General features: G+C 41.0%; 1 protein-coding gene across 2 annotated transcripts in view; it reads right to left on the bottom strand.

Moving 5' to 3' along the window:
• Nucleotides 1-19,602, bottom strand: part of AGBL4 (AGBL carboxypeptidase 4) — a 1,778,944-nt gene that overhangs the window by 567,340 nt on the left and 1,192,002 nt on the right. For both annotated transcript variants that reach the window (XM_073579164.1, XM_073579165.1), the window contains exon 6: nucleotides 12,900-12,939. In XM_073579164.1, coding sequence (XP_073435265.1) covers nucleotides 12,900-12,939 — 40 coding nt within the window. The remainder of the gene's footprint in view (nucleotides 1-12,899; nucleotides 12,940-19,602) is intronic.

The raw sequence follows: 19,602 nt of genomic DNA, 5'->3' as shown, positions 1-19,602 counted from the left end.
GTGGACAACCCCTTTAATGCTCCATGGGAAAATATATACAAATTAACTCTATACCTCAAGGAACAACATTGTCTCTCTAGTGACACCTATAGGTAAGTCAGTATTTTGACCCATGAAAGATCCTTGGTGGTGGGAGCTAATTTATATACATAGGGGAATGGAAACATAATATTTAATTCACATTAAACCTTTGGTGAACCTACAATTATATATTATTAGGAATCCCATAATATCTTTCTTTTGATAAACTAAGGTAATTCAAGTATTAGGTGCGAACAGCAGGGGATGGCAATCATCATGACCGCCCCTGTGGTCTCTCCATTAACAGGATCCTGGCACCATAGATGTGACTGGATTCTGCATAGCGGCTGCTCTCACTTTTTAATCTAATTTTTCACAATTGGGGCAATTTAGAGAATAGCGGGTGATGTACCAGTATGTCACTTTTATTTTATTTTTTTTATACTTTTTTTTTTTTTAATATGTGCAAAGATGGAGAAAAAAAGTTATAGATTCACAATAAAAACTCAGGCCAAGCTATAAATTACCAACCAGGAGTTTACAGGACATGAAAAATGGGAGACATTAGACTTTTATTCTGCAGCAATAGCAAACACTAATTAGTTATAAAGCCGCGGCTAGTGCAGTCATTAATCCATAACACACTACTAACACTATATCGCGGGGGCTCCTCTGCAAAGCATACTGGGGAATGTGTCATTAGGAAATGTAATAAATAAGTTCAATCCTTAGAGTGAAATAATGGTATTATCCCCATAATCTCCCCATAGAAATAGACTGTTTCTTAAAGGGATTACATAAACTTGGCATATTATTGCTTTATAACATTCACGGTGCACTATAAATTATAATAGCCTTCTTACTGATTAAAAGTAGATGGTTTATTATGTGGATACTACTGAAAAGACATTGAAAAAATGACTGGGCTGTAATACCTATTAACAGCTAAAGGTGGCGCTGCGAGCGTGTTACTGTAGCTTGTGTGTTTTGGATTTTTCGAGAATTTCTTTCTCTATCATTTTAAAATATGATTTTCTACAGAAGAGTTGTGTGCTTAGCATCAATCCTTTTTACGCAAAACCTGCAGAAAAATACGGTCTTGCTGCCCTCATTGCTTACAAGTAAAAAAAATGCATTTGGTATACATACCAGTCTAGTACATGCAGGAACTGTCCTGATTCTCATGCTCTGTAGATTGATATTCATCCTTCTTGAGTGGATGGTTCCTATTTATCAGCATTCTACCAGCACTATAGGTGCTGGAACTGCTTGTCTCTAACTTCCCAGCATTATCAAATGACTTGCCTGCCCTAAACTGAAAACTTGCCGCTTTGCTATATCTGTATGTAGCAATGAGCCATTTGAGTTGAATTGCACTTGTCTAAAACTTTACAAAACATTAAAATAAGATTTTTTTTCGTGATTTAATGCAGCAAACTAGAGGCCAGAAAGCCATCAAATTGCTGGATTGTAGAGAATCGGCAAGGGATTGGTAAAAAAAACAAACTTTCTTAGGCTTCTTTTACACTTGCCGTGTTTTTTGCGGCCCTTTTTTTTGGCCGTTTTGACGTAATTTTCACGGTTTGCCGCAAAAACGGGCCGCAAAAATCTTCTCGGACTTCTGCAGGCCTTCGAAGTGATAAACAGGAAGTACATGGGAGTGTCCTAGTAAAAATACGGCGTTCGGCAAATGCGTTCTTCACGGTGTACCGCAAAATCAGCACACTGGGCAAGCTTCAGTTGTTTTGCGGCCCCATTGATTTCAATGGGGGCTGTGTCCGTAAGCCGTGAAAAATATCGAGCAGGCTCGATATTTTTTCACAGCCGTAAATACGGCCCTCACGGCCATATGACGCACGGCGCTCCAACAAATTTTTACTGCCCGTTTTTGCGGCCCCATAGAAATCTATTGGGGCTGCAAAAACGGCCCGCAAAAACGCGGCAAGTGTAAAAGAAGCCTTATTCTTGGCCCCATCATATACCTCGCCTCCTACTGCTATTCCGCCCATCGGCTCTTCTGTCCTTTTCTTTCGGACAGATCTTCTGTTCTCGAGGCCCCGCTCATCCGCAGGTGGTGTGATGCACATTATTAATGCCAGTAATGTGTATCGCGCCCGCATGTTATGAGTCCTAGTGAACATAAGATTCGGGACAGGTCTGAGGACGTCCAATGAGAGATGAAAAATAATGACGGTAAGTAATAAAACGCCTTAAAACATTCTCTATCTCTCTCATTATTCTGGCATTTGGCAAATATGAATAATTATGGTAATCCTAACTGACCTTAAATGGGAAAGGTTTATTCTGATTTCATGTCAGATACTGAGAAAAACATGCAGATGTGTCTTTTTATATAGTGGATGGAAACTTCTGGTTTCAAATGTGTGTGTATATACTGCATATATATATGAATTGAGCACAAAACTAAGTGCACCTGTTTATATAAAGCTGCATATATAATTTTTAGACCACTGTCCATTCAATAAAAAGGGCAAAATTTGCAAAAAAAAGAAAAAAATGAGATACAATTTGGACAGAGTCGATCGCAAAGTGACAATTCCTAAAAACCTAGCGGGTGCTGGAGCATTTCTGTTATTCTGGAAATATTTCTCCATGCTTCGGCACACATTTCGGAATTGTAAACTCTATAGAACATGTTATACTCCATTATGATTCTATAGGCACTATTTGGCATGCTGCCTCCACTTCTAGCGTCGCTCTCCAATCAGAACGAGTCCCTTTCTCAATCCCCGTTTTTGGCCGGAGTTCCGCTTTAATTACATTAATTGAAGAGACTTGGTTTCACAGCTGGTCACTTGCAGGAGATATTAATAGCGCTCAATCAGTGCTCGCAATCAACGCTCGTCTCTGCAACTGCCAGTCCAGATCTGCAGCTCAGAAGGTATTCCACTGATCAATCACACAAAACAAACAGCTAATTATGCATAATCTGCAAACCATCCCGGAGTAAAATATCATTCTTATGAGCAATAACATTGATCTTTTCACAGATGTTGGGTCCCCGTTCAGCCATTAAAATCCAATGCCTGCCGTCATTGTGTCACGCAAATTCTAAATCGAAAAGAATAACCGGTTGTCTGCGTCCTGTTCCGATGGGTAAAGCTGCCAAGCATCTCCTGGATGAAGGATATTATACCACAAATTATAAGCAAATTGGAGACACTGACATTCCACGAATAACGGGTTCTAAATGTGCATGAGTTGTACCCAGGGCCGGACTGGCCATCTGGCAATTCTGGCAAATGCCAGAAGGGCCTAACTGGATTTGGGCTGCTACATTGTTAACAGAATCGGTGTTCTCACAACACCCATACTGTTAAGAGTTGTGACGGAGCACAATGTCGCTGACTGCGTCACTTACCCCAGTAGGCTACAGGTATCATTAGAAATATTGGTCTTGTAGCAAATCTTGCTTTCCTCCATCCAGAGTAATAATTGTAGTAATATATCCCATCTGGTGCTTGAGGACGGGGACAGCATGGACCTGTGTGATTTCAAATGCCAGGGCTGAATTGTAGCCCCAGTCCGTACCTGGCTGTACCTCCAGATCTATTAGGCTGGGGCTACACAGTGATTTTTGGGTGTCACATAGTTTGCGGGAAAAAGATCACTCAAAATAGATGGCACTCACCTTATTTAGAGTGGACTCAGTACGAAAGCCTATCCATACAAACCCTCGTGACTTCTGCCATACATAAACAGCAGATATCTGGAAATGTAGGCAGACACCTGACTGGGGATCGGGCAGCCTAGAAATAGACCCAATAGCAGTGGTGTGGTCTATTTCCATTGGCAGCATGCCACTACATATATGGGCACCACTAGTTCCTTCTTTCATCTGCACCTCCCATAACATGTTACAGAGTCTACATGTCTACAAGTACCTCCTATGTTAAAATAGTAAAAGACACCATTTATAGCATACTAGAGGTGGGCCCGATCCTATCGCATCGGGAGGGCAGTGTGTGTGTCTAGCCGCTGTCTGCCCACCCACCTCCGTGCAGTCACAGCGGGCAGGAAAGACGGTGGTTTGCGGCCTGTGCTGGAGATGGAGTGCGGCACCACCAGAGGGCGCCCACACCCCATCTCCAGCACAGGCCGCAAGCCGTGGTCTTTCCCGCTGGCTGTGACTGCACGGAGGTGGGTGGGCAGGCAGCGGCGGGATCCGGCGCGTGTAGTCATGCGGTGGCGGGTCCTAGCGGGTGTCCGGGTCCTGGCGGTGGGACCTGGTGGCGGGTCCTGGTGGGGGTCCGGCGGCGGGTCCTGGTGGGGGTCCGGCGGCGGGTCCAGCGGCGGCGGCAGGGGGTCCGGCGTGGGTTTCCCAGCGGTGTCCCGCTGGTAGTACTGCGGAAGGGCCTGGTACCACCAGCGGGTGCCATATTGGAATACCCATCACTTGGGTATTCCAATATGGCGGTTGGCGTATTTCCGGTGCGGCGCGGTGGATTGTGGGATTCGAGGACGTCTGGACGGAAGTGGATGACGGACAATTTTAGGTAAGTATATAATACACTAGTAAACAAGGAGGAAAAGTATGGTGTTAAATGACAAAGCACTTTTTAAGAAGCACTCCTCCGCCCATCAAAATTTGTATCCCCTTATTATATTGCAGCCATCATATTATACAGCACTGTGTACTTACAATTGCTCATTTTGCTTTTCTACCCAGATAATTATTCTCTTTTCCATTAGGTCTATAACATCACAGGATTAAAAACAGACCTAGCTGAATCCTTCTAAGCCCTATGTAGAAACAGGAAGTCTCTTTTCCATGCATGAGTCATCATCCCAAAAGTTTCTGGCGGGGGAAGAGAGATCATTTGGGTCAGGAGTTGAAGAGGGGGGATGACTCATTCAGGGACAAGAGATTTCCTGTTTCTACATAGAGCTTTGAAGGATTTAGCTTATCTGAAAAAAAAGAAAGAGAAAAAAAGAGAAAAGAGAAGAATTAACTAGGTAGAAAGGCAAAATGAGCAACTGTAAGTACATATGCTATATAATATGGTGACTCAAGTATATTAAGAGGATAAAAACTTTGAGAGGAAGAGGAGTGCGTCTTTAATTCGCTTACAATAGGAGAAGCACAGGCTTTTTTTTAGGACATATCAGAAACTGAACCGCTCTAAGAGATCAACTTTTACTTTGAGCTTAGTAGTCTTATAGTTGGCAGAAATACTGCCAGCTTGTGCAGGGCAAATAGGTCAGGAGAAATAATTTGCAATAAAGGTGAACTGGCAGCTTGTAGATAAACAGCCAGTAAGATAGAGCCAAGAAGAACACCGGTCATAAGGTAAAAGCCTTATCTGATTTTTTTCAGCACCACAATTAATTCCCGCTGACCTTTCAAATATGTATCTTGTATATTTTAGAACCTTGAAGAACAGACACACTCGCCTTGCTGGGTAAAACTTGAGTAGACGTAAGAAGCAAAAAGTATGTAGTCCTTGCAATAGCCAAAAATATCGAGGAGCTGCTTTTAGTTGTCTAATGAGCACATCAATTACTAAAGTCATGAGAGGGATAGTCCCGTTAAAGGTTATTTCAAGGATGATGGTTATCATCCAGCCTTTATCCTGCAGATCTGTCTTTCTGACAGCATTTGACCTTTTAATAGAATCCAAGAAAACAAGAATAGGGAATAAGAGTTAATTTGGAACTCTATAATGCAACGGAAAAGATGAAAGAGCATTCAAATCGATAAGAGAACAATAACAGGCTGATGAATGTTTGTACCCAATTTACTCATTTTGCTAACCGGATTTTGAATAGTTTTCAAAGCCCATATTCTCTCCGTGGTGTGAAGTATGTGTTATTGTGTCCAAACAAAGCCAGACGATAATCATTACTGAGAACTGAAAAGGTCATCTCGTTAGAAATGTCAGCTTTCAATGGAGAGCGCCGGACTTTCATACCCAAGTATCCAATTAATGGGGCATACCGAGGTGCATGGAAACATCGAGGTGACCTGGAAAAAAAGAATCCGACTGGAGGACGCCTGTCGGTAACAATAAATGGTGGAAGACAAACTTCTTAAAACTCCATGTTGGCTAAAAGTTTAAAGTTGACATTGACTTGTACTGTATGGTTAGTAACAAACAGAACAGATGCAAAATTAGGTTCTAACCCAGTTGTAAAATTTAGAGTTCCATGACAAACCCAAGCAGATCATTAGAGAACATCTTAAAATGCTAAAAAAAGAAAAAAGTAGATAGAGATAATACGATCCACTGTCAAACACTAAAAGGTATAATGGGTAATGCAATACATAGACAGAAGACAGATGCATCATTCCAGGACTTGTAAGGCATGGTCCATAAAAGGGACCTGAAGAAATAAATCAGAGCACAAAGCGTAGAGTAAGAATTATAGCCAAAAAATCAAGGGCTTCCATTTTGACCCCAGATCACGCAACTACACACAGGAGGAACGCAGTACTGTTGAGTTACTACTTATCTTGTTTCATCTGCTGCATTAAGTTTCCTTGGTCGATCACTGCATCTACAGTTCTCAGTATTGCCCATTTTTTGGTGTCTCTTCAATAGTGCTTGAAAACCACATCTTAAAACTTTAGCTTGCTGTAAAATCTTTCTTTAGGAGAGACCTGTCTTCGGTAAGGAAGGGGGCCCTCAAACTGTATGTGGAACTGGGACCCTAACCAACCTGTCCCAGAGGTACTCTTAAAATGTAATGAGGCCCGAGTCTCCGACATTACTATGCTCCTGTTAATGTCCTAAGCTGTCAGCTCCCTCACCCTCAGGAGGCCTTGGACAGATATTTTAGTGTATAAACACGTACGACAAACAGGGATAACAAAAAGCAACTTACATACAAAAACACTCACCAAGGGTAGGAAGGTGTATAGTGAATGATAGGAAGGTGTAAACCAAATGTGAATAGGATCATGGAGAAAGCGTACACTCAAAAACAGCAGACCACAATCTCCAGCAGCAACTATGAACTTCAACTTCAGCACATCAACTCCAGAAAGCCAGGAAGCAAAACTTTAACAGGTAGGGATGAGAAGGTCTGGCCAGGTTTTATAGAGAGAGAAAATGAGCAGGTGAGGAGCTGCTGTGAGATGGAGATGCATGTCTCTACCCAGCACACAAAGAGTCATTAACTTCTTCAGCGTCAAAGGAAACAAAATCCATTTAATATGAGGAACAAAACACACGGGCTAAATGGAAGATCTTCAATTCACAATACGTAAAGATCGCCTAACCCCAGATTTCTCAGGGGGACGTAACACATTCTGGACAAGACCTTGCTGAGGCAGTATAACTACCTTGTGTCTTGCTGCTGTGCTCAGTCTTGCCATGATATGACATGAATCTGTCTTCTACAACCTCACCTTTGTAACAGAGTTTGGCTGTTCCTCACCCAGTTTTAAGCCTGCTACACAGCTATTTCTGTAAATTACTGTGGTTTCACTTACATAAAAAAATTATAATCATTATCACCCATTTGGTAGAATTGGTTACTCACACATGGGACATCATTGCATATTTACTAACAGCGTCATGGCCCTGAAGAGCGGGATCCCTGAGCAACCAGTGACCCCTATTATTCTAAATTATAGGTTAAAAGGGTTTTCTCAAAAATATCTCTTATCTATAGGATAGCTGATAAATGTATGGTTTCTAGGGGTCTCACCTTTGGGACACAAGTCCGCAGTATGAGTGGAGTAATAGTGCGCATGCATGACCATTATTTACTGTTTATGGGAGTGGTGGTCATGCATACGCATTACTGCTCCCATAGACCCATCTATGTGTATTGTGCAGTGGCCTCACATGTTCACTATTTCCCTAGGTGTCTTGTACCTCCTAGTCCTCCTGTTTTACGTAACCCCGCCCCACCAATGATTAGCAGCTTTCTGCATGTGTACACAGAACGCTGCCAATCAGTGGTGTGTGGGCGGGGTTATACAGAGCTCAGCATTCAGAGAACTGATACATCTGCAGCACAGAAAAATGGGATTGCATCAAAATGACAGCAAGCAGCCCAGTAAGTGACGCATCGCTGGAATCTGGTTCTCTGCCCCTAGATCATCCTGCTCTCAGATTACATAACAAAATGCTGGCGCACACAAAACTTTCATCATGTCCCCATTACTGCCGCATGTCCTGTGGTGTGCTATAGTTGGATATTTATAAATGACTAATTGTCTAACCACCAAATTTTGCAAAATCTGAACCAATGTATCATTAGGAGATTGTAAATTACAAACACAGAAGCTGAATTATGCATATCCACGCTCTTTAAATTTTCCAAATTTCACAGCAATATTTGAGCATTTTAAGAAAAAATTTATATTTTTCGTTGCTACGAACATCTGATCATTGGGAAGTTGTCGGTAATAGCTGGATGTCATCATTAGTTTTATTGCTGGGAAAGCATTGAGCATACATTAACTTGATTACTGGATACTGAATACGACTAAAAGGCATAAAATGTTTCTATTGCCAAAGGGTGGGAACATCTGTCAAATTGAAGCAGGACTGCTAATGCACATTGTGAATTCTGGGCAATGCTGGTTTAAATGTGCATTGCCCGTGAAAGAGGAAAATCTACCACCAATTACAGAGCTGTGCATCTTAAAAAGACTATTAAAGCTGAAATGCAAATTCTGCAACTTTATTTCAATGCTGCCATTCACATATGTGTAGCTGAACTCAATTGCAGTTAAGTATACGCCCGTAGGAGAGACATTTGCCGCATAAACATGAGCCGATAATTCACGTTATTACACGTTTATATGCAACAGGATGGATATTTTACTGAGCGTGACATCAGCTTTATATATAAGTTCCATATTTAAAGGGGTTGTACGGCCTTTGGCTACAAGTCTGCGATCACTGTGTGACAGCAGATTTGTGAATGCTCACATTCCATGCACTGTGAGGACTCTCCGCTTCAGGCACTGGGAGCGAGTGCAGCAATTTGCATACTTCCGGACACATTCCGACTAGACGTGTCTGACCTCACTCAATGCACGTCTAGTCGTCACGTGACTGCATGTATGCAAATCGCCACCGGAGAATCCTCACAGTGTATAGTGGGCATGATGTGACTGTTCACAAGTCTAGAGTCACATAAAGTGACTGCAGACTTGTAGTCTAAGGTCGGACAACCCCTTTTTAAGGTTCATGCACTTGTCAAACCCTGTTGCTCAGAGTCCATATGGTAGCACATGAAGTCCCTCTGGTTGTGCCACTGCCACATTCTCCCCAGAGAGGATTACTACTCGTAAAGAATGGCTCCATGTTATGGAACTGGAATAGAACGTGCCACAATTTTCTTTCCATTAATTATGTTTGAGTTGATGAAAAAAAAAACAACTTTTATTTTTGTGTCTGTATGATATGGCCGGTGCTAAAAAGATTTCTATTGGTGCTGCATAACATGCAACATAAATCTGTGATGTGGCTGTAGCTGCCATTCGGAGTGAAGTCCCGTATAAGACAGATTATCAGGGCCCCTGGGACTTACTCGTACCCCAGTATATACATTTGATAGGCACATGGAAAAAGGTGAAGGGCCATTTTGGGCAGTGACATAAGGAAAATAATTTGATCTTGACATATAATATCCTCATTGAGGTCCCATTAGATGGACTGGAGCACAGTAGGCAGTAGAAGGCAGTTATGTGCTTTCTTTAACATTAATTCTACTAAGGACTCGTTCAGACGACCATATTTTCATTCTGAGTGCGATCTGATAACACGTCGGATCACACTCAGACCAAAGTTATTCTATGGGGCTGTGCACATGTCTGATATTTTCCTCAAATCAAGTCAGTGTGCAGAAAAAAAATCTCAGCATGCCTGAGTTGGATCTGATTATCAGATTGCACTCGGCCAAGCAAGTCAGTGGGTCTGTGGAAAACATCGGAGTGCACTCGGATGACAGCTGAGTACAGTCCGATTTCCATGGACTGACAGAATGGAAGAAATAGAGATTTTTTTTCTCCATCTTCTCCTCATCCAAGAAAATATGACCACACTCTGATCAGACTGTGATTCACATAATTGGAGCAATATATGCTGGTATGACTATAGCACTAGCGCCTAATATCAGCTCTACTTGTGTGACCTTTTATATTGGCTGAATACATGAGTGTCATGCTTTGACAGTCTTTGGTAAGGAAGGGGGGCCCCAAACTGTGCCTGGAACTGGGATCCTAACTATCCCTGTTCCGGGGGTACTCTTAAAGGTAGAGAGGCCTGAGTCTCTGACCTTACTATGCTGCAGTTAATGTATTAAGCTGTCCCCTCCCTAGGAGGCCTGGGACAGATATATTAGTGTATAAACACATAAGACAAACAGGGATAACAAATAACAACTTGCACACAAAAACACTCACCAAGGATAGAGAAGAATAAAAGGGAAGGATAGGATGGTACAAACTAAATGGGAATAGGATAATGCAGAAAGCATAAACCCCCCAAACAGCAGACAACAGCTTTTTAGTCTGTGACCCTTTGGGAAATTTTCTTTCTTCTTCTAATCTCTACTTGTATATCTTTTTTCTTTCAAGGAAATTTTACTTACAAATCAATTACATTCACTTTTACTCTCAATGACAAAATCAGGTTCCATAAATATACAGGTCACTTGATGTCACAAAATCAGAACACTTATATTCTGCTGCAAACATCCTAATTTTATGAGCAGCTGAATAGTAGCCCATTCCTACCCTACATGGCAGAGTAGACCTCCACTTCAGCTATACCTATGTAATGACTGAAGGATACATGAGTGTTAGGTAGGTCACTGCCTCTGACAAAATCAACATACTTCTTTACTGCCGCTGTGAGCATTCCGAATATACTACAAGAAAAAAGTGCAAAGAAAAAGTGGAAAAGTCGACTTTTTTTATTTTTATGAGGATTTGGAAAAAATATAGAGTAAATATGACTTGTTACTATGAGCAGCTGCTCCACTTTTCCTGTGCACCAATTTTGATAAATTCCCCCCATTATGTTCTTTTATTGCGGCTGAGCCCAGCCTAGACAAAAAAAATATATATAAAATGCTGCTATATGGCGCTGTCGGAAGGAATGAGGCCCTAAACTGAGGATTTACAATATAACAAAATGTTTTTCTTTTTGAAATATACTTTTACATGTAGGCTGTCCTGTTCTGCAACTAAAACTTATAACACATTAGACTGACTAAACAAAGTTTTGTGCGGTTATTGGATAGAATGATGTTTCACGGTATTCAACACATTTTTTTTCTCCCTTTTTCTCCTAGTAAATATAGAATAAAAATATTTTAAAAAAATCAAACTAAAATATAAAAATTAACAAATTTATATTTTTATTTTCACAAAAAGACATTTTGATCGATCCTGTTATTGCGTCATTCATAGTGGCTCTGTCTGACCTTTATATCAAAATGTAAGAAAAATTTAGTAGTGATTGTGCCTGGTATTAATGTATCTTATTCATGTAAAGGCTATGGACACCTTTCGTATGGAACAAACAGTATGTTTATTGGTTACATGTAAATTTTAACATTTCATTCTGAAATCCTTAGTTTTCAGACACCTTGATATGCAATTTGCAGCCTGATCAATGTTTCATGTTTTCTTTTATGTGGGAGTGTCCCTCCCAGTAATATAGGCTGGATATTAGCTCTGTGTGAATCCAGGGTACACTGTCCTCATTAGTTCATATATCAGCACAGATCTTTTACTGTACTTATTCCCTTCTCATCTGCTTGTCTCCTTGCCTATAGCCTGATTTGTCTGCCCTCCTTTTTACTGTATATGCTTTCTTTCCTGTCCACACCTGTTCACTGTCCTATCTCTTATAAATTGAAACACCTGGCAAATGTATTATTTCAATAGAAATATTTTTATCCAACAAAGTACACAAATAAAGTCCAGGATGAATATATATATAAAAAAAAAGTAGTTCACTTTGGGTGCATACTGCTACCTTAAACAGACATTGCTGTAGATTGACAGGAGAAACTCTTATATATCTGTCAAGGCTTTAATTGACTCTATCTGGATGAGGCTGCAACATCTGGCACTATAGACAGCGCTTTCTGGAAAAAATGTTGCCTAATCATAACCGTAGAGTCCCTCTATTTTATTCACTACCTAATGTACATAGCGTTTCAATTTATATGAGATTTTAGAGCATGTAAGACCACTCTGACACACCAAATTGGACTGCTTTTTTTTTTTTTTTAAATGACCCTCTGCTATCTCTAACACCAAGAGAAGGAAGAGCAGAAACAGCCATCAGAACCACGAGCAGCAGCTCTGATGGATTTGTAACATTTTTGCTAAAGCACTCAGCTAGATAAAAGTCTTATAAACACTCCAAACCAGCAGTATTTTTCCTAATAAAGACTATTTTAAAAGTTGCTTATCTTTGCATTTAGGAAGCAAAAAAAACAATACAAAATATTACGTGCCAAAAAATGTACATATCTTCCAAGTAGCGCTGAACTGTAATACCAGACCCAAACTGGTTAATAAATAATTAGATGTGGTACTTGATGCAGCATAGCACTTCAATTAGTTAGTTGACTAGTGAGGGTGCTTAGAGTTGGACCAACACCAAATCGGAAACTGATGGCCAAGCCTAAGAATCTCATCAAATATTAGTCCAAAAAGACCCCATTAACAACAAAAATACGCTTACAATCGAGTCAGAGTATTGAATTTAGGATTCAGCCACCAATAATAATACGCAATAACTATATTGTATTGTGAATGATATCAGAATCCAAGCTACCAAGAATGAATTGCCCATCTCTACATGAATGATAGATATCACTTTGCTCCTTAAATGTTGGTATAGAAATAGAGTTCATTCTCTCGGAATGGTACTTACAGGGGCTGGTGATTGTAAGGAGATCAAGTCTGCGTTGTTGCTGCAAAAGAGAGAAAATAGAAATGGAATGTTATTCAAATACTATCTATATCTCTATATGCTAAGTGAGAATGTCATGCAGATATTCTTGGATTATTTTTGAACCATCTTAACCCAGCTAAATAAGTTGCATGTTGGAATACCAGAAAATAACATCACGCCTTAAGAAGATATAGTAAATGTACAAAAGCAAAAAATAAATATAAAAATTTAAAAAAATGCAAGTCACTAGGATGTATAATAATTAGAAAAAAGAAGAAACAGCACAGTACTTAGCTTCGGGTGCAGGGCCCCAGACAAAAAGTCCTGTTTTCAGCCACAATATCCAATACTCATTCCAAATAGAGGCAGCACTCCATAGTTAGTTTTTCAAGTGGTAGTGAGTTTATTAAACCCACATATCAAGGCAACGTTTCGGCTCTTCTGAGCCTTTCTCAAGCAGTGGGTGTTAACATGTGATGTCTATTTGTAGACCAAATAACAATCTCTTATAAGTGCCAATCATTTTACATTACAGCATATTTCAAAGTGCATAAATTGTTTCATACATTCTATATACATACTGTATAATCCATATATGCAAAAAGGTATACAATGTAATTAGCAGCCTTAAAAATTAGAAAAAAAATTAGAAATAAAAAGACCACAGGAATTATTCTATAGAATGGTGTAATATATTTGAAGCAAATCGCTTCATTGAAGGCATATTTCTAATGAATATACAGTTTTTTGTGGCGCTTTGTAAAAAATTGACCTTCTGCCACACACAAGATGGCGTTTTTTGAAGGGATGAAAAAGCTAATGCACCTGTGCCTCGTGGGAAATGCCATACAACGTTTCTTATTGGCTTATGAAGTATGACAGCGGCTATGACTCATAGAACATGCGCAGTAGAGCTGTCAGGGTCCTGACAGCGCCGGAGTACAGCCTCCGCTAAGCAGGGACTCACCCGCACCGTAGGGACCCCTGGGGACAAGAACAGCCGGAAAATAAAGATGCACAGGACCTGAATGTAGAAGTTTAGCAAGCCGGCACAGGACCTAGAGCCATGTGACTGCAAGGGGGCGGGGCTTAGCATCCTGCTTTCCAAGAAGGTAGAAAACTCAAAGTCGGGCAAAGCGGGGGTCATGCACAGTACATGCAAGCGAGGTACAGGAGGGATAAACAGACGGGAGGTCAGACAAAGCCAAAGGTCATGCACAAGATATCAGTAAAGTACCAGGGACGAGACAGAACGGATAGTCAGGGCCAAGCAGAGATCAAAAGCAAACAGACGTAGAAGGTACCAGGCAGAATCCAAAGCAAAATCCAGAGAACAGACCGAGTCATATACAGGGAATCATGCAACCAGGACACAGCACAAACACACTCAGGGGTCACCACACAATGCCAAGGGCGAAAGTATAACTGACGGGGGATGGGAACTTCCTGAGGCTATAAGAAGCCTCCCCAGAACCAATGAGAGGCCACCATAATAGGTCCCAGGTGTGCAGGTGAGAGTCTGCACTGCGATCAGAACATTAACCCCAGCAGTGCCGGTCACCCAGCATTGGTATCATGACAAGAGGTATGTGAACGCTGGATATGGCATCCATAGCATTCATGGCGTCCTCCATGTGGCGATATGCAAACCAAAGGGGTGGTATGAGACACTGTATTGTTATATAATCATTACAAGTAATGAACGACTATATGTATAATGATATGTAAACGAAAATTCTTATAAAGCACAAAGCACTTTTTGCACATATGGATTATATATATAATGTATGAAATAATTTATGCACTTTGAAATATGCTGTAATGTAAAATGATTGGCACTTATAAGAGATTGTTATTTGGTCTACAAATAGACATCACTTGTTAACACCCACTGCTTGAGAAAGGCTCAGAAGAGCCGAAACGTTGCCTTGATATGTGGGTTTAATAAACTCACTACCACTTGAAAAACTAACTATGGAGTGCTGCCTCTATTTGGAATGAGTATAGGATGTACAATCGGTATAACACCCAGTCATTATGACTTATATCTTGCTTTTTCACTATGTTCCCTTTTTCAGTCTCTATTTTTACTTTTCCATTATCTTTAAGCTAGTCGACAGAAACTGTTTCACATTTACTGTATACACAGACATGAGGGGCTTCTACTTTCCTGTCTGTCTATAGCACATGCTCAGAGGCATCAACATCATATAATGTAGAACTGAGTAGTGTAGCTGTGAAACCAGCTTAGGGCCGATGAAAACATTTACTAGAAAGCAGCAGCAACCCTTTGTGTGTCTGTATGCCTCTCTTTCTCTTTCACACTTGGCTCCTCTGATTCCTGTTTCCATAGACTGTAATAGGCAGCTGTAGTATCATCCCTCAGTGAGCTGACAGTTCCTCTTGTTCTTATGTAAATGAGGAATTTAGGAGGATATAGCGTATATTTCTACATTTCTTAGATTCTCCTTTACAATTAATTTATGTAAATGTAACGCCGAGTTACCTCTCAGGACAAACCCTGAGATGGGATAGTCAAGAAGTGTGGGGTCAGAAACAAGAAGGCCACATCATAAACAGAAGGAATAGACAAAGATGTAGTCAGGTAATATTTTGAGGTCAGAATACTAGGAGATAGCGGATGAGAGCAGAAGGAGTTAGACAGATAGATGGTCAGAAAGAGGTCCAAGGTCAGGCAATGAAAGATGAACAAACAGAACTCAAGGCACAGAGAGACAAACCACACAGTAGCTGAATGTATGTTTGGCAGAGGTCTGGGAGAAACAGCCCAGTTAAGTAGCCTGGCAATCACCTAGGACAATGAACACCTGGAGACAGCCAGCACCTCCCAGTCTCAAGTTGGATGGCCGAGCTGTCAATGAACACACTGACAGCTCAACACACCCCTGCACCTGTCTGGATGACAGAGCTGTCAAAGTACTGACAGCTTCAGCACGCCCCTGTACCATATTGGATGGCTGAGCTGTCACTAATTGCATCCCAGACACACTGAGGGGTGGAACCGTGACAGTAAAGTTTGTTGAAATGACACTGACCATTCAAAGGAACTCATTGAGATATTATAGCTTGCTCTTTAATTTGAGACTTTTTTTTAGACTGAGCTTAAAAGGGATGTCTCACATAAGACATTTATGGCATATAAAATACTGTGCAAAAGTTTTAGTAGAGAGTAAAATCAACCGCACTCTTTGTTTGATGCTTAAAGGTGAGATACTTTACTGGCATACATACGTGGTCAAAATTGTTGGTGCCCCTCGTTTATTGACAGAAAAACCCACAATGGTGACAGAAATAACTTGAATCTGACAAAAGTAATAATAAATCAAAAATCTATGAAAATGAATAAATGAAAGTCAGACATTGCTTTTCAACCATGCTTTCACAGAATTTTTTAAAAATAAAACTCATGAAATAGGCCTGGACAGAAATGATGATTCCCCTGAAAATAATGTGACAAAAGGGACATGTTAAATCGCGGTGTGTCCACTAATTAGCATCACAGGTGTCTACAATCTTGATATCAGTGAGTGACCTGTATAGAGGCTACAGATACTCACTGTGCTGTGTGGTGACATGGTGTGTATCACACTCAACTTGGACCAAAGGAAGCGAAGGATAGAGTTGTCTCAGGAAATTAGAAAGAAAATTATAGACAAACATGTTAAAGGTAAAAGTTATAAGACCATCTCCAAGCAGCTTGATGTTACTGTGATTACAGTTGCACATATTATTCAGAAATATAAGCTCCATGGGACTGTAGACAACCTCTCTGGACGTGGCCGCGGGAGGAAAATTGCTGACAAATCAAAGAGACGGATAATACGAATGGTAACAAAAGAGCCCAGAAAAACTTCTAAACAAATTTAGGGTGTGTGCACACACTGCGGATTCTGCTGTGGATCCGCAGCGGATTTGGCCCTGCGGGTTCGCAGCAGTTTCTGCTGCGGTGTACAGTACCATTATTCCCTATGGGAAATGGAAACCGCAGTGCAGATGCTGCGGAGGTTTCCGCGCGGATTTTGATGCGGTTTCTAAACCGCAGAAAGAATTGCATGTCAATTCTTTCTGCGGATTCTGCAGCGGTTTACCATCTCCTCCATTGTGGAGATGATAAACCGCAGGGCAAAACCGCAGGCGAATCCGCAGATAAACCGCAGGTCTTTTGACCTGCGTATTTACCTGCGGATTTTGCAAAATCCGTGCGGATCAATCTGCAGCAGATTCCGCAGCATGTGCACACACTCTAAAGGTGAACTTCATGCTCAAGTAACATCAGTGTCAAATCGCACCATCCGTTGTTGTATGAGCCAAAGTGGCCTTCATGTGAGACGACCAAGGAGGACACCATTGATGAAAAAAAAACATAAAAAAGCCAGACTGGAATTTGCCAAACTACATGTTGACAAGACACAAAGCTTCTGGGAGAATGTCCTATGGACAGAAGAGACAAAAATGGAACTTTTTGGCAAGGCACATCAGCTCTATGTTCACAGACGGAAGAATGAAGCATACAACAAAAGAACACTGTCCCTACTGTGAAACATGGAGGAGGCTCTGTTATGTTTGGGGGCTGCTTTGCTGCATCTGGAACAGAGTGTTTATGATCTGTGCAGGGTACAATGAAATCTCAAGGTTATCAATGGATTCTAGAGAGAAATATGCTTCCCAGAAAGCGTGGTCTCAGTTGCAGGTCATGGGTCTAGCAACAGGATAATGACCCAAAACACGCAGCTAAAAACACCCAAGAATGAATAAGAGGAAAACATTGGACAATTCTGAAGTGGTCTTCTATGAGCCCTGACCTAAATCCTATTGAGCATCTTTGGAGAGAGCTGAAACATGCCGTCTGGAAAAGGCAACCATCCAACATGAGACAACTGGAGCAGTTTGCTCTTGTGGAGTGGGCCAAAATACCTGTCGAGAGGTGCAGGAGTCTCACTGACAGTTACAGGAATCGTTTGATTGCAGTGATTGCCTCAAAAGGTTGTGCAGCAAAATATTAAGTTAAGGCTACCATCAATTCTACGCAGGCCTATTTCATGAGTTTTATTTTTTTTAAAATTCTGTGTAAGCATGGTGGAAAAGCAATGTCTGACTTTCATTTGTTCATTTTCATAGATTTTTTATTTATTATTACTTTTGTCAAGGACAGAAAGATGGATTAATGGAAAGATGGATAGATAAGAGGTGATAGATAGTTATATATATATCTATATATATAATATTCATTTTTAGCTCTAATTGTGTCCAATATTTTCTGGGCAGATTTCTTAGATTAGTTTTATTACACTGCTAAAAGATCGTCATTTAAATGCAAGTACAGCGCTGACTAAATCATCGAGGTCTTGTATGAAAATGTGCATATTTATGTGCTTAACAGCAGAAATTAATGCACCTGCTTCTGGCATAAATGAGTTATATTTTTCATTTTAAATTGGAATGTCTTGATAAATAATGCGCACTTTCTCTCACCACCACTTCTCTTTATGTGCAATCTGTTACTATTTATTAGGAAAGTGTAATAAAAATAGGCAGATGGGAAAAGCCATTTTGTTTTTGGCCGGTGAGCTTGTAAAAAAAAGAATGGAAACTTGCGTTTGGCCTGTCATCTACTAACTGCGAGAATCGAGACGGTTTAAGGCCTCGTTCACACTTCCGTTTTTGACCATCAGTCAAAATCCACCAGTTTTTGAAAAAAACGGATCCGCCATTTTTTTTTGGCGGATCCGTTTTTTTCCCCATTGAGTTGCATTACCGGCAGATCTTGACGGATCGCCATCCGTTGGATCCATTTTTTTGCGGATCCGCCAAAAAGTTTGCGTCCGCCGGCATGCCTGGACGGACCCCGCAACATTTTTTTGGCTGTAGGATCTGCATTTTACAGTGCGCATGCCCGGAGAAAGGAATTCAGCCGGGCATTTAACCCTGAAATCCTTTCTGGCGGTGGAAAAAATCTCTCTCTCTCGGAATCGGATCGCATTGTGCTGACATCTGATCAGAGTTTCTCCAGAGTGTGATTTGCATAACTGGCCTTGGATAAGGAGATAAAAAGAAGTTTCTCCACTTTCTCCACTCTGTCACTCCATGATCATCTGAGTGCGGTCCATTTTTTTTTTAACAGACATGCATTACTGATTTTGATTCAAGACTCAGATCAAAATTGGACGTTTCCAATATTTTACACGGATCACTCAGTCCAAGGAAAAAATTGGACATGTGCATGTAAAGTGAGCGCGGGTGGTAGCCATGTCCGAGCTACTGCTCCATTACGCCCCAGCACTTTACAAGAAAATCATGTCCCAATCCCAGTGTGCTGCCAATTGTGGGGTACATCACATTCATTTGTAGGCCACAGGCCTCACCATCTCCTGGCCTCCATATTCAGGAGCTGCCGCACACAACTCAGAGAACCAACCAACAAAATTTTACTGGACAAATCAAGTTTATCAGATTGTAACATGCAGTATCGGGCAGAACAATCCTTGTTCTTTGTTTCCTTAATACAGTTCATTTTCAGCATTAATATCCATCGCTCCTGGGCTATCCCTATTTCGGCTATTCCTTTCAGCCCTGGGGATTTCCCATCCAGCCCCACAGTGCACGAGGGATCCGTTAACTAACCTTCATTTCTCGCGGTTCCACATCCATCGTCCCCTGTATG

The sequence above is a fragment of the Dendrobates tinctorius genome, unplaced genomic scaffold, assembly GCF_039654945.1.
Source record: "Dendrobates tinctorius isolate UK_male_01 unplaced genomic scaffold, ASM3965494v1 ptg000061l, whole genome shotgun sequence".
NCBI classification, from domain to species: domain Eukaryota; kingdom Metazoa; phylum Chordata; class Amphibia; order Anura; family Dendrobatidae; genus Dendrobates; species Dendrobates tinctorius.
Note: the sequence above shows the minus strand (reverse complement) of the source record. Positions and strands in the feature narration are given on the sequence as shown.